This window comes from Salvelinus namaycush, chromosome 32, assembly GCF_016432855.1.
Source record: "Salvelinus namaycush isolate Seneca chromosome 32, SaNama_1.0, whole genome shotgun sequence".
Lineage (NCBI taxonomy): Eukaryota > Metazoa > Chordata > Actinopteri > Salmoniformes > Salmonidae > Salvelinus > Salvelinus namaycush.
The window spans coordinates 9,494,526-9,509,527 of NC_052338.1; the positions used below are offsets into that span (position 1 = coordinate 9,494,526).

The following is a 15,002-nucleotide window of genomic DNA, read 5'->3' on the forward strand; positions in this document are numbered from 1 at the left end:
CTGTCTTTGTGCTTGTCTCCACCCCCACCAGGTGTCTCCCATCTCCACTCATTATCCCCTGTGTATTTATACCTGTGTTCTCCGTTTGTCTGTTGCCAGTTCGTTTTGTACTTCAAGCCTACCAGCGGTTTACCCCTTGCTCCTGTCTTTTCTATAGTTCCTGTTTTCCCGGTTTGACCATTCTGCCTGCCCTGACCCTGCCTGCCGTCCTGTACCTTGCCCCACCACACTGGATTATTGACCTCTGCCTACCCTGAGACTGCCTGCCGTTCTGTACCTTTTGGACTCTCTGGAATACTGACCTCTGCCTGCCCTTGACCTGTCATTTTGCCTGCCCCCTGTTCTAGTAATAAAATGTTGTTACTTTGACACTGTCTGTATCTGGGTCTTCCCTAAAACGTGGTAGGTGCATTGAGTTGGTTGGAACCTCTCCAGCACACTTACAGTAAATTATGATTCATTTAAGATTGACTATGAGCGTTCCTGTGTAAGAATTTCCATGACAAACTCATGCTTGTTTTCATTGCAAAGGTTGCTTTTATCACTTATCGTAAATCACGTGGTACATTAGTCATAAACAGGAGAGACAGATCAGTTACTGTAGTTATGATCAAGAACAGGTTTGTCAAAGTAAAACACTAGAATAACAAGCATTCTGTTTGACACAATGAACCTATGATACTTCACATACTTTCAGCTTTAGTATGAAGATCGACAAGGATAAGATCATCATCCTTCAAGGTCAAATCAATTTACTGATAAATGTTGTCATGTTCCCACACAAGGGCCACAAAGAGGAGCATTATTGTGGCAGAATACAATGACTTTGTTTAAGTTCAACATCAGTTGACTTATCTTTTTTTAATATATATATATATATATATATATATATATATATATATATATATATATTTAAAGGTACTTTCTGACTTTAATAAACAGTATAGAGGATGACAGTGGGGAAAGAGAGGTTGTGTCAAAGGGCAGTAGGCCGGATTCCAACACCGTAGACATGACAGTAATATGTCATATTTTGCTTTATTATTTGTGATAATATAAACATAAGTTATCACAATCTCTTTTTCGAAGAAGACCAATGACAACCCCTCTTTTGACTCGTGTTTAAAATGATTACATCAAAAAAAAATTATAAGATTTGGTTTAGACTAGGTCTAACAGGTATACTCTGTAAGTGATGGGGTTTGACTGTTATGCTGTTACTTTTTCAGGTCAGGGTTCAAGGGAACATTCTAGTGAAGGTTCTAGTCAGGAGGGAAAACCAACCAGAAGCCGTGATGATATTGATGAGAACCAACGACTGTTACCTGGTGAAGGTCTGTATATCAACCTCCCTCTCTATATCAATTACACCCTTTCAGGTTTGGGTCATCTAAATGAGTAACTAAAATTCAATTTTTTAATTCAAAAGTAAATAAGAATTGGAGTTACAATAAAAGTATATATATTAAGGCCTTTATTTAATCTCTAGCACAGATGCAGGGGCTCTTTGTGATCTATTCATAGTATAAATAGATTGATTGTATGTATACTGATAGTTTTATACTGTGTGGACTACAGCAGGGGTGTCTAACATGCTGGTCAAATCCGTCCCGCAGGTGGTTTGTGTGAAAACAAAAGGTGAAAATATTTTGGGGGGGGCGGTAAAACTAACTCAATATACTTAAAAATGACTAAAACCAAATCGAAACTGTGTAGAAATGATAATGGATCTACATTCATTTATTGACTGCATAATCACCGAAATGAAAGCTAGACAGCCAGGGAGCATCGTAAATTCCAAAAACGATGGATAGAGGACTGTTTTGCCAATTTTGACGACGAGAAAATATAACCAATTTTCGGTACTGCCCTCCGGACCTCATTGAAGACCGAATGCGGCCCCCGTAGTGTAGAGTCAGTGTCGTACATATCCTAATGAGTATCCCCATATTTTTATCTTAAGGGAGCGAGAAGGGCATCCAACTCCAGTGAAGAACAAAAGACCCAGAACCCTCTGCTGGGAAAGGATGGAGCTAATGTGTGTTTTATGCTGCTTTTAAATAGATTATTGTATCAGCTATCAATAATGTAAACCTAGATACGCTTTCCCCAAAATATTTGATTATTTGTATAATTTATATTCTGGATATTTAACTACATGATCCAAATATATCTGTAATGAATACTCAGGGAGAAAAAGGTGTAGATTCACGCGCAGAGCACGGCAGGTGTTTATTTCGCCTTAGCAGAAGGCAGGAATCGTGGTCACATGCAGGAAATGGTCATACACAGGTAGGCAAACAGGCAAGTGAATCAAAACTAGGACTGAAGGCTGTAACTGGTTCTCACAAACGAGCTAGGAAGAGGCTTAGTAGAGTCAAAACGAACAATACCTCACAAAGGCACAAACAGAATGAACTGAACTAAATAAGGAGCTGATGAGAACAGGTGAGTAACTAACACAGGTAAAATCAATGAACAAAAATGAAAGACAGGGCTACGTTCAAGAACACAAAGAAACAGGGCTACGGTTCAAGAACACAATGAAACAGAACACAAGGTTGACTAAGAAAATAAATACAGAACCTTACAATATCATACTATTATATTTAACATTCTATCATAATTATCCTATTATATATCCTGTGATGTATGTACTGCACGTATACTGCATGAGTATTTGCAAAAGCATAACCGTTAGAGTGTTGTCTTGTAACTGTTTGGTACACCTATCACCAAAGGGATATGTTTACAATATATACTTGTAGTATCTGTGATCTACATCTGTTTATATTAGTTACTATGCTGTTACTAAGCAGTATTGTATTACGGCAGTGTTATGTTACTACACCTAATAGGAAATGCACATGCGCACTATTGTGCCGGGGGCTGTAGAGCACGAGAGGTTTTGACTAAACGAAAACTAACTGTACTCCCGTCTCCTGCCTGGTCATTTCTCCATAACACAAATATTACAATACTGTAGACATTAGTTTCCCAAATGAAATATCAAAGGGGCATGACGATGAGCGAACACAGATATGAGTTAGCTAAATCACAAACAGACTGGATCACCAGGCTAGCATAGTATAGACAAATAATATAGAATGGAACAAAGAATTTAAGAGAAATTCCATTACCGTGGATTGTTACAATCACTATTGTAACTACTGAAGTAAGTACTGAAATTAAACAAAAAACGTAGATATAATGGGGTATGGTTTATTTAATGGTTTATCTAATCTTGGGTGTATATTGCTGATAGCCCTTTTTTAAACTTCAACAGAATGGGCTTCTTCGTGGTTATTTTACCACATACATTTAAGGGGAATTGTCGCTACATAAACTTAGAAAATACTTAGAAAACAGTAGTAATGCATTTAATAACCCAATAAATGACATATGAAGGATTTCATATGAGCCTTTGACTCGTACATCTAGTAATAATGCAATAATATCTTCATTTGATTTAGCTAAAAAAATGGGATGGGTTTGTTTCTTCTATAATTTTTTGGTATCTCATATGTAATTCTCAGACCTCTGACCTGATTTCTTTCTTTCAACAAATTTCATTAAATGACATTGTGCTGTTCAAATGTGAAAGTAAATCAGATTATTTGGTATTGGTAAATAAATACATAACATTTAAAATATTTTATTCTTTTTATAATTTAACCATGAAATAACAACGTTTTTGGAAACGCACATCCCATATTTTATTTTAGTTCATGCAAGAAATGATCATCCTAGATTACCCTATAATTTTGGATAACTACTATTTAAACACCCCAAATGTTCCTCTCTGCCCACATTTGATCCCTTTACCAATGGTCTGTACCTTGTAGTAAAATCTCCTCCACAACTTTGTGAAAATTAATATTTGTGTCATTCTCAAAACTTTTGGCCACGACTGTACTTCCATGTTGTCTTTTTCTTATTCTTATCAGTATGGTGAGCCCAGAAAAACAAATTAGCGCTGCTGCTTCATTGTCTTTAAATATTTTTGTCAGATGTTACTATGGAATACTGAAGTATAATTACAAGATTTTCATAAGTGTCAAAGGCTTTTATTGACAATTACATAAAGTTGATGCAGAGAGTCAATATTTGCAGTGTTCACCCTTCTTTTTCAAGACCTCTGCAATCCACCCTGGCATGCTGTCAATTAACTTCTGGGCCACATCCTGATTGATGGCAGCCCATTCTTGCATAATCAATGCTTGGAGTTTGTCAGAATTTGTGGGTTTTTGTTTGTCTACCCGCCTCTTGAGGATTGACCACAAGTTCTCAATGGGATTAAAGTCTGGGGAGTTTCCTGGCCATGGACCCCAAATATCTATATTTTGTTCCCCGAGCCACTTAGTTATCACTTTTGCCTTATGGCAAAGGTGCTCCATCATGCTGGAAAAGGCATTGTTCATCACCAAACTGTTCCTGGATGGTTGGGAGAAGTTGCTCTCGGAGGATGTGTTGGTACCATTCTTTATTCATGGCTGTGTTCTTAGGCAAAATTGTGAGTGAGCCCACTCCCTTGGCTGAGAAGCAACCCCATACATGAATGGTCTCAGGATGCTTTACTGTTGGCATGACACAGGACTGATGGTAGCGCTCCGCTTATTTTTTCCGGATGCCCCAAACAATCAGAAAGGGGATTCATCAGAGAAAATGACTTTACCCCAATCCTCAGCAGTCCAATCGCTGTACCTTTTGCAGAATATCAGTCTGTCCCTGATGTTTTTCCTGGAGAGAAGTGGCTTCTTTGCTGCCCTTCTTGGCACCAGGCCATCCTCCAAAAGTTTTTGCCTCACTGTGCGTGCAGATGCACTCACACCTGCCTGCTGCCATTCCTGAGCAAGCTCTGTACTGGTGGTGCCCCGATCCCGCAGCTGAATCAACTTAAGGAGACGGTCCTGGCGCTTGCTGGACTTTCTTGGGCGCCCTGAAGCCTTCTTCAGAACAATTGAACCGCTCTCCTTGAAGTTCTTGATGATCCGATAAATGGTTGATTTAGGTGCAATCTTACTGGCAGCAATATCCTTGCCTGTGAAGCCCTTTTTGTGCAAAGCAATGATGACGGCATGTGTTTCCTTGCAGGTAACCATGATTGACAGAGGAAGAACAATGATTCCAAGCACCACCCTCCTTTTGAAGCTTCCAGTCTGTTATTCGAACTCAATCAGCATGACAGAGTGATCTCCAGCCTTGTCCTCAACACTCACACCTGTGTTAACGAGAGAATCACTGACATGATGTCAGCTGGTCCTTTTGTGGCAGGGCTGAAATGCAGTGGAAATGTTTTTGGGGGATACAGTTCATTTGCATGGCAAAAAGGGACTTTGCAATTAATTGCAATTCATCTGATCACTCTTCATAACATTCTGGAGTATATGCAAATTGCCATCATACAAACTGAGGCAGCAGACTTTGTGAAAATTAATATTTGTATGATCTAACCTTGGTAGGGAAAAGGAAAGATTGGTCAGAAGTCAGTGATATAGGGAAACGGGTTGACAATTACATTGGTATAGGTTTTTATGCATTTTTACCGCTTTTCACAGATGGATCCAAGGACCAGACAGTGGGTGCACAGGAGCAGGTGTTTACTTTCCATAATTTGATGTGCAAATGTAGAAGACTAACAGATTAACTTTCAGTATACTCAGTTGAACTGTTGGTGATAGTAGTTGCCCTCCAGGGGGCGGAGGACATACAACCTGTCAGAAATAAAGTATGCTCAGATTCCTTGTCTGTATTTAATAGTTTATCATCTGGCAAATCTAATAGGAGTTACCTACTATTGGAGGTATTAATGTTATTATGGAGAATTGAGAGACTGGGTGTAGTAGTGAGATTCTGCTGGGTCCCAGCCTATGCGGGTGTGGAAGGGAATGAAATTGTAGACCAGTTAGCCAAAAGAGCTTTAAAATTAGATATAAATTATTTTAATGTTCCACTGGGTAGAGGTGAGGCCAAACGTAAGTTCAAAGCCATTTTGATAGGTGTGTAGCAGAAGAAATGGGACTCTGAGCCCAAGGGCCAACATGTATATGCCCTCCAAAGTAAGGTCGGTGGACCAAGATTCAAAGGTCAGATTCGGAAGGAAGAGGTTGTGTTTGCTCAATTGCGCCTAGGACATCATTAAATCTGGTGGGCAAGCATGGAAATGGTTTGTGTCTGGAGTGTATGGTCGCTGAAACGGTGGAGCATGTGTTATATTGTTATAATTATGTTGAAGAGAGGGAAAGATTTAAGTGTAGTGTCATTGAGGTTGGACAGGGTTGGGGGGGCAGGTTGGAAGGGATTTTGGGGATGGGGAGGGTCTATTAGTAGATAGTATGGCAGTTTTTTGTCCCCTCAGAAGTACTGAGTTAGGTAGGAGGATTTAGAAATGTAGAGCTTATGTTGTAAACCGTGATTGACCACACACTCCAGCACAGTAGGTGGCGGCTTGCACCTTTCTACAGCACAGTAGGTGGCGGCTTGCACCTTTTTTTGCCGACCGCTGTTATATTATAGAAAAGAAGACGACGACGAAGAACATCAACAACACGGATGTAGAACTGAGAGGAAGGGAGGGAGTTTGTTTTGATTTGGAACATCCTTTCCTCGTGGACGAAGCCAAACACCCAAGAGGGTGAATAACCACAAAACATGTCTAAATTACTGTATTTGAATGCGTTTCTTTCTGAGCGTTTAACGGATGTTTGGGGCAGTTGAGAAGGTGGTAGTTGAGTACCAGATCTCCCGATCTAAACAGGAGAATGACTGTCTACGAAGACTGCTAGTATGGATCACACCGGAGATAAAACGATGTACAATAGGTTCGTAGCTATGTAGATATTATCTACTCAATTAATACATTGTTTATGGCTGACTAACATCGATTCACCTATCAACAACTTTCAAGTTTAACTTTCACCATTAAATAGCTAGCTAGTGCTATCTCGAAAACCTTGTACTAGTAGCTTCTTAGACATGTCTAAAGGCTTTAGGTAGTTATAACTCAGGTTCTCTCTTATTCCCACCAGACTCCCAGCAGCTCTCTCACCCCGTCTCTGAGGGGGAGGTTGGCCCTGAGCAGCAGCACTGTGAGCAGTGGTGCTCCAGTCTGGGGCAGGAGGACCCAGAGCCCACACAGATTAGAGGCACAAGAGGAACTCAAGACCAGCCCTGAGGAAGTGCAACTTCAAGGGCAAGAGGCTAATACGAAATAGTTAATTTCTTGCTGTGTGAAAAGTGAGTGGGTTCAAGAGGACCCACTTCAGTCCTTGTTTCTTCCCAAAACTCAGACTGTGGAGAACAGAGTGACTCAAAACTAGTGGATCGAAAATATTTTGGCACTGTTGTGAGCGCTGCGTTACTCGAATCCGGTATCAGGATAAATAAAAAGCAAGGTCTGCTAACTTTCTTTAATTATGTTAAATTAACGCAAACAATAAATGGCAAATGCAATTTTCGTATATACGGGTTCGCTGTATCACCGCGCAGGGTAAAACAGAGAACTGGCAGGAAGTACGTAATCAGCTGTTCTTATACCGTGATGACGTAGTTCCAACCCGTCTGTTGGCCTATCACAGTAGAGGCTGAGCGTGGTTTAAACTTTGCTCAGCCTATCGCCGGCACTCAGACTGGTCCCAGTCTCTGGTCCCAGTCTCTCAGATGTCCGCATCTGGTCGTTGGGTAGATTAGATCCGTCTTGTGCCGCTCCCGGTGCTACACTCAAACAGTTCCTTATTTGGTATTGTCCAGTGTCCTACCCTCCCTGGTTGGCCTGGAGATATGCACCCCTCCCCTCTCCAGATTGACCACAGTCTCTTTTTATTGTAGCCTATTGCTGTGTTTTGGCAACTTGGCCAGGCATTTTTTGCAAATGAGAACTGGGTCCGGGATATAAATCATTAAGCTGTGGTGACTGCAGATAAAGCTTCAATCACAAGGGGCATCTGACGATACTGACTCACACAACATTAGCCAATGAACAATTCCTGGTCTAATGTTTTGGAATGTCTCTCAGGGTGATGAGAAAATGGTCAGACTGATGTTATTAATAACATTAAAGAATATTATATACATTCCAGAAGAGGTCTCCTTGTATTTGTTTAAGAGTATTTATCTTCAATTTTCACCTGATGCTGCTCATTCATGATATACAATAGACTCCTTCCTGTAAAGTGCAAACTATTTTTATATGCATGTGCTCTGCAGTTGTTCAGTCCCAATTCGATTATATTCATTTTAATTCCTTCTGATAAACATCCATTCATTAAAGTTCATGCAAAAAAAGTATCATCCTATATTTGTTTGATTTATTTGACAATTTAAAAACACAATACAACCACACGTGGATACAATGCATTTAAAATCATTGAGGATGACACAATAACAAAAATGTATTTCCATTTTGGCCCTCTTGATGAAAACACAATATATACTCAAGATTATATCATAAATACATCATCTCATCAATAGGGAGGTACCATAACTTTTTTGTTGTTGCCTGTTCTCTCTTAAAGCATTCATCACCCTGTTACAGTATGACTTTTTGCCCCCTATGTAGTTATCTGTAGTAAAACCCGATCCACCCGGGGCGCCAACTTTTGTTTCTGGGTTCGCCATACCCACTCATAAGAACATAAGAAGAAGACAACACGGATGTAGAACGGGGAGAGCAAGTAAAAAAATAAATATATATATGTATATATATATATTACATTCCTTCTTCGTGGACGAATTATAGTTAGGCGAATAAAACCAGAGATTAAGAGGTTATTTTGACAATAATAATACCACTACTACAAGTCTACAAAAATGTATAAATTACAGTCTTTGAATTCGTTTCTTTCTGAGTGTTTAACGGCGGCGGCAGTGGAGATTTTGGGGGCAATTGAGAAAGTAGTAGCTGAGTACCAGGAGGAGATATCCCGATCTAAAGAGGAGATTGATAGTCTACGGAGACAGCTAAGGATTACACCGGAGAAAAAACTATATAGAACAGGTTTGTGTGTATATCTCATCTACTCAATTAATATACTGTAACAGCGATGACCATTTCAACGTTTTAGTTTAACTTGCACCATGCATGATTATTTAGTCGCTGTCGCGAAATTTGTGTAATTTATGTTACGCCGTTTGTATCTTTGCGTGTCAAAAAAGATACACGCGTTGAATAAGATTTTATTTGACACGTCAAATAACACAATTCTATTATAGAATGTTGTGTGTGATGAATTTGCACGTGCAAGCCAAGCGCTACCACTGTCAAAGCTGTACAAAAAAGTCTGCAAACAATCACACACTGGCCACGAACGATGTGTTTACAATACCGCGTTGGTAATGGGGCATTATTTGTTCGACTGCAATTTCTGGGGTAGTTAGCTAGCACCAATACAACCAGCCTGAAAACAATTACCAGTAGAAACTGCAGTCATTTTCATCATCATTCTTAGCAATGATTTAGGAATCCTTGTGAGTAAGTATTGGCTACCTATTTGTTGTTGTGGCTACCTACTTGTTGTGGCTACCTATTGGCTAGGTAGCCACTTGTGCCTATTGACATTGAACCAGCTACTTAACCCTGTTGCCCAAAGCTAACGTTATAAGCAGGGTTGGGGCAGGTAGCCTTGTGGTTAGAGCGTTGGGCCAGTAACCGAAAGATGCTGGATCGAATCCCCGAGCTGACAAGGTAAAAATCTGTCGTTCTGCTCCTGAACAAGGCAGTTAACCCACGGTTCCATCATTGTAAATAAGAATTTATTCTTAACTGACTTGCCTATTCAGTTAAAATAAAAAAACAGCCAGCTAGCTTCATCTGGCTAGTGAGGCTAGGCTAGACCTGGATATGTGTTGTGAAGCTAGGCACAATAGTCGGTTTGCCTTCAAAATAAAAGTCCCACTTTGAAGTGATGCAGAATGCTGTGCAGAATGCTGTATTTAGACTAGATAATGTTAAACAAGGTTGGAATGTGAAGCAATGAAAATGGGTTATCAGTCTACTCGTTGACACCAACAGAACACAACTGTGAATAGTTTATGCAAATATTAGCGTTGTAGCTCTGATCACCTCCCCATTGTGTTTATTGACATTCATATTGCACTGACATTCATATTACAGCTTTACCTAAGGATTGGGGATCATGGAAATGGGGTATCAGTCTACTCAATACCCAATATATTTTTTCCCAACGTCCTCCTCACGGTTATCAGACTCCAAAACATCCACGCAGAACTGTTTTTCCTCAGAAATAGTGTTCAATACACATAGCAGGTTGACAATACATGTGGCTCAATTCACAGTTGTTTCAGAGTCCTGCAATAAGAGCTACGATGCTGATGTTCTCGGTGTCACTGAGTAGACTGATACCCATGTCATTGAACCACAATCCATAGGTAAGGCTCTACAGTGAAATAAGTATGCCCCCAATGCAATTCTAAAGTCTAATACATCCAGTGTGATTTCAACAGAATTTAACAGATTTTTGTCAAATTAACAAATGATTGTCTTTTGTTGATTTTATATAACAACATTCTCGTTTAGCATGATCTATTCAATTATGGCATACCACCCTGCATACCACTGCTGGCTTGCTTCTGAAGCTAAGCAGGGTTGGTCCTGGTCAGTCCCTGGATGGGAGACCAGGTGCTGCTGGAAGTGGTGTTGGAGGGCCAGTAGGAGGCACTCTTTCCTCTGGTCTAAACAAAGATCCCAATGCCCCAGGGCAGTGATTGGGGACACTGCTCTGTGTAGGGTGCCGTCTTTCGGATGGGACGTTAAACGGGTGTCCTGACTCTCTGAGGTCATTAAAGATCCCATGGCACTTATCGTAAGAGTAGGGGTGTTAACCCCGGTGTCCTGGCTAAATTCCCAATCTGGCCCTCAACCATCACGGTCACCTAATAATCCCCAGTTTACAATTGGCTCATTCATCCCCCTCCTCTCCCCTGTAACTATTCCCCAGGTCGTTGCTGCAAATGAGAACGTGTTCTCAGTCAACTTACCTGGTAAAATAACGGAAAAATAAAATAAATAAATAAATAATTCTACTATTTGTATTAATTTGCATCACTGTCAATGACATACTTTTATTTTGAAGGCTAACCGGAAAGTCCACTATTGTGGCTAATCCTTATTGTGGCTAGCTTCACATAAATGGGTCCCGCCACCATTATTCAAATAAGAACTGTTTTATAAATTAGGGTTATTTTAGATGATGACACCTAGCTATATAGTTAGCTAGATTATGTCGTTTTGCTATGTTTTTTGGGAAGAACATTGTTTTTTATGACCAGCACTGTAGGTGCGCGAGACAACTTTACCAGCGTCATAACACACGTATCGATGAATCGTTGTGACATATGAAATACGTGTGATATTGTAATCAATGTGTAATAACTACGTCAAAAATGTATAAACGCGTTAAATTATTATGTGACGTGCAGTCATATTCACGTCCTGATTGGTCAACACGCTTATTTGACACGTCAAATAGTGTTCTTTTTTTTGACACGCAAAGACCAAACGGTGTTCCATAGTAATTATGCTTGTCTGCGACTGTCTCCCCCCCCCCCCCCCCCAGACTCCCAGCAGCTCTCTCTCCCTGTCTCTGAAGAGGTTCCCCTTGAGCAACAACACTGTGAGCAGGAGTGGTGCCCCACTCGTGGACAGGAGGAACCAGGGCCGTCACAGATTAAAGAGGAACAGGAGGAACTGAGGACCAGCCAGGAGGAAGAGCTGGAGGGTAATACCATAGAGTTTATATTTAGTGGTCCCTGTGTGAAAAGGGAATGGGATCATGAGGGCTTAAGCCGCAGCTCAATTGTAATTAGTGACCAAGTAAATAGACCACCATTGGATCCCACACCACCATTGGGGGCACACTGTTCTGAACTCAGCACCATGTCTAAAAAATCTCACTACTGCGGCAAAGTATTTCCACTGAAAGCTGACCTTCAGAGGCATGTGACTCTCGCCAGGGAGAGACCCATTGAATGCCCCTACAATGCCACATGTAAACTGAAGGCCCATGTCCCACTCTGTCACAGTGGGAAACCCTGCCCTGTTTGTGGCAAGACCTTTAAAAACAAAGACCATCTATCCCAGCACATGAGGATTCATACACGGGACAGGCCATTTAGCTGTGGTGACTGCGGAAAAAGTTTCTATAGCAAGGGGCTGCTGAACGTGCATATACAGACTCATAAAGGAGAGAAACCATTCATCTGTGGATACTGCGGGAAAAGCTTCTATCAGAAGGGGAATCTAAACCAACATTTACGGACTCACACAGGAGAGAAACCTTTTAGCTGTGGTAACTGTGGAAAAAACTTCAGTCGAAAAACACACCTGAACAGGCATATCCTGACTCACACAGGTGAGAAACAGTATGGCTGTTCTGTGTGTGGTAGAAGATTCGCTGAGAATGCTGACCTGCTGAAGCATGTGGATAAAGTACACAAATAACAAAACCAGGATCAAAACCGAATGGAGAAGACAATCAGAACACAGACATCTATCACAAGTTGGGAATTGAAACGCAGGATGTGGACAACACCACACTGGATCATTCATGCTGTAGGTTTCAAATGAATAGACCTACCCTGTTGAAACATTAGCCAATTAACAATTAAGTTGTTTGTTTTGGAATGTCTCAGGGTGAAAAGAGAATTTTCAGACTGTTTATACATTAAAACTTTGAACTTTCCAGAAAATGGTATCCTTGAATTTGAGTATTTATCTTGACCCAATGGTCCATTCTGTCCTAATGCTACTCAGCCATGATATTGTAGCGATATATTGTAGTTGGAATAGTTTTGCGGTGAAACTGCCATGTCCGTTGGTGATATTACAACAGATGTTACTTCAATGACTAACACTGCTTAATCTTTTCTCGGACATCGTTGCACACTTGATAGAACAGCAGAGTACGTACCGCGATTTTAAATAAATAAATGAACAAAACGATAACAAATGCACCTGGAGCAACCAGTGGCGCTGTTTCACCTTTCGCGGATCTCAGCTTTAACCCAACACCTAGCAACCTTGTCACGCGATTGGAACCTCTTGGCGTAACAGTTAAGGTGTTGGCTTGACAGTCGCTAGACCCCAGTTCGAGTATCATTGTGTAGCAAAGGCTCTGTCCCTTTAACTGTACATTCCTGTGTGTGCACCTCCTGAGAGCACCTAAAACTGGTTCCCTTGTTAAATACCTGGTTCTATTTATTATGTCTTGTAATGGAAACTGTTTACCATTTTAAGAACCAAACAGAGCAAATGGAACAAAACGGGGAGGGACCTATCTAAATGTGTCCAATAAACTCTTGTTTTTGTTGCAAAATGTTTTCAGTTTGTAGTAAACGGTCTGTTGCAAAACGTTTTGCAACAGAATCGGTTTAATGAATACACCCCTGGGTTTCTTTGTCTTTTGGTTCAGTGGCAAAGGAATGTTGCCACTGAGGATATTGTTTCGATATGCATTGAAATGATCTAATCATAAAATTATGGTGGATATATTTTGTAAATGTTTTGGAGTTAATTATGGTTTAAGAAGTATGAGAATTATGACTAATAGGTTTTATATAATGATGATGAATCTCACTGCAATTATGTAATGTTGAAGTCATTATCATGATTATTCTGGTTTGGATGCTGGTTCTGAAATGTGTTGGAAATAATGATGTTTATGACAAAAAAAAAAATCTTATGATATTAATATATGATAATGTGAACTCCTTTATGAAATTATTTTAAATATGCTAATACACATTTTTTGGGTTTATATTTAGCAGATAAATCAATAAGGAAACAAGGCAAAAGTGAACATGTCATCCCCACGAATGATGCAGTGTGCACCTCATCTCTCCTGTCACATCCAACCTGGATCGATGTTTGTTTTTAATGCAGATGAGAGCACTGAATCAGCGTACCATGAGTTTTAATGCTCGGTGGGAGACGGCACAGTATTCCTATTGAGTCAGTAACCAAAACTCCCCCACGGTGATCAGGATTTTGCTGATTCGGTCACTCACCTGTATAATTGTTTGGTATTTCCCCTGCATGCTTGTGTTCAGTTTGTTCAGTTTCCTAAATATGTCTGTTACATAGGCAAGGAGACACATTTTATTTTCATTACACAGAAAGTCAAGTCTTTTTTACATTATTTTTTTTACATCTATTGCGAATAACAACAGCTCCTCTCTCAATTGAACAAATATTTTCACTCCCCCTCGATAATCACCAACCCTCGGTGTGAAATAGAACATTGTCATGTTATGATTAAATATCTCCACATCAGTGGCGGTCAGTGCCATTTAAGATGAGGGAGGACAATTTATTTTTCTTCATGAGCATGGCCTTATTTATATTACAGCATATTGTATTATTTATTTAACCAGGAAAATATGTAATTCATATTCCATTCACCTAGTTCAATGTAATAGCGATGGGTTTAGGCTACTATATAATTCTTCTAATTTTACCTATACCCATCATGAGGTTTCTACAACCCATCCTATGAATGAACGTTTATAATGTACAGTACCAGTCAAAAGTTTGGACAACTCCTCATTCAAGGGTTTTTCTTTATTTTTACTGTTTTCTACATTGTAGAATAATAGTGAAGACATCAAACTGGTACTGTAGGTGCACACTTGTCAATACACATTCAATACCGCCTTGCACACTTTTGCCTGCATCTAGCTGATAAAGGGTGTAATCATTAGTCCAACAGTTGCAAATTAGAGTTTCTATTGGACAAAATCATGTATGTTTATCCCTGTTATGTTCTGTTTTAAGATTTATTTTCAACAGAATAGGCAGAATGAATACACCCCTGATCACATGTAAACACAGTTCATTTTCATAACAGCCACGTTGTATTCCTTCTCGCATCTATGTGCTCTACTCCTCTCACCTTTTCCCTTCGTTGCTTGTGGACATCAATGCACAACTCATCAGCTGTATGTGACCAGGCGAGACAACTTTTCCAAGCCAAACCATATCATAAAGT

The 15,002-nt window shown here is 40.0% G+C and overlaps 1 protein-coding gene across 1 annotated transcript; it reads left to right on the forward strand.

Annotated features, from left to right (window-relative positions):
- Positions 1–8,644: 8,644 nt before the first annotated feature.
- LOC120027242 (zinc finger protein 239-like) lies at positions 8,645–13,789 on the forward strand. The gene is made up of 2 exons (XM_038972143.1): positions 8,645–8,995; positions 11,574–13,789. The coding sequence occupies exons 1-2, from the start codon at positions 8,809–8,811 to the stop codon at positions 12,455–12,457; spliced, it is 1,071 nt and encodes a 356-aa protein (XP_038828071.1). The 5' UTR covers positions 8,645–8,808; the 3' UTR covers positions 12,458–13,789.
- The last annotated feature ends 1,213 nt before the right edge of the window (positions 13,790–15,002 follow it).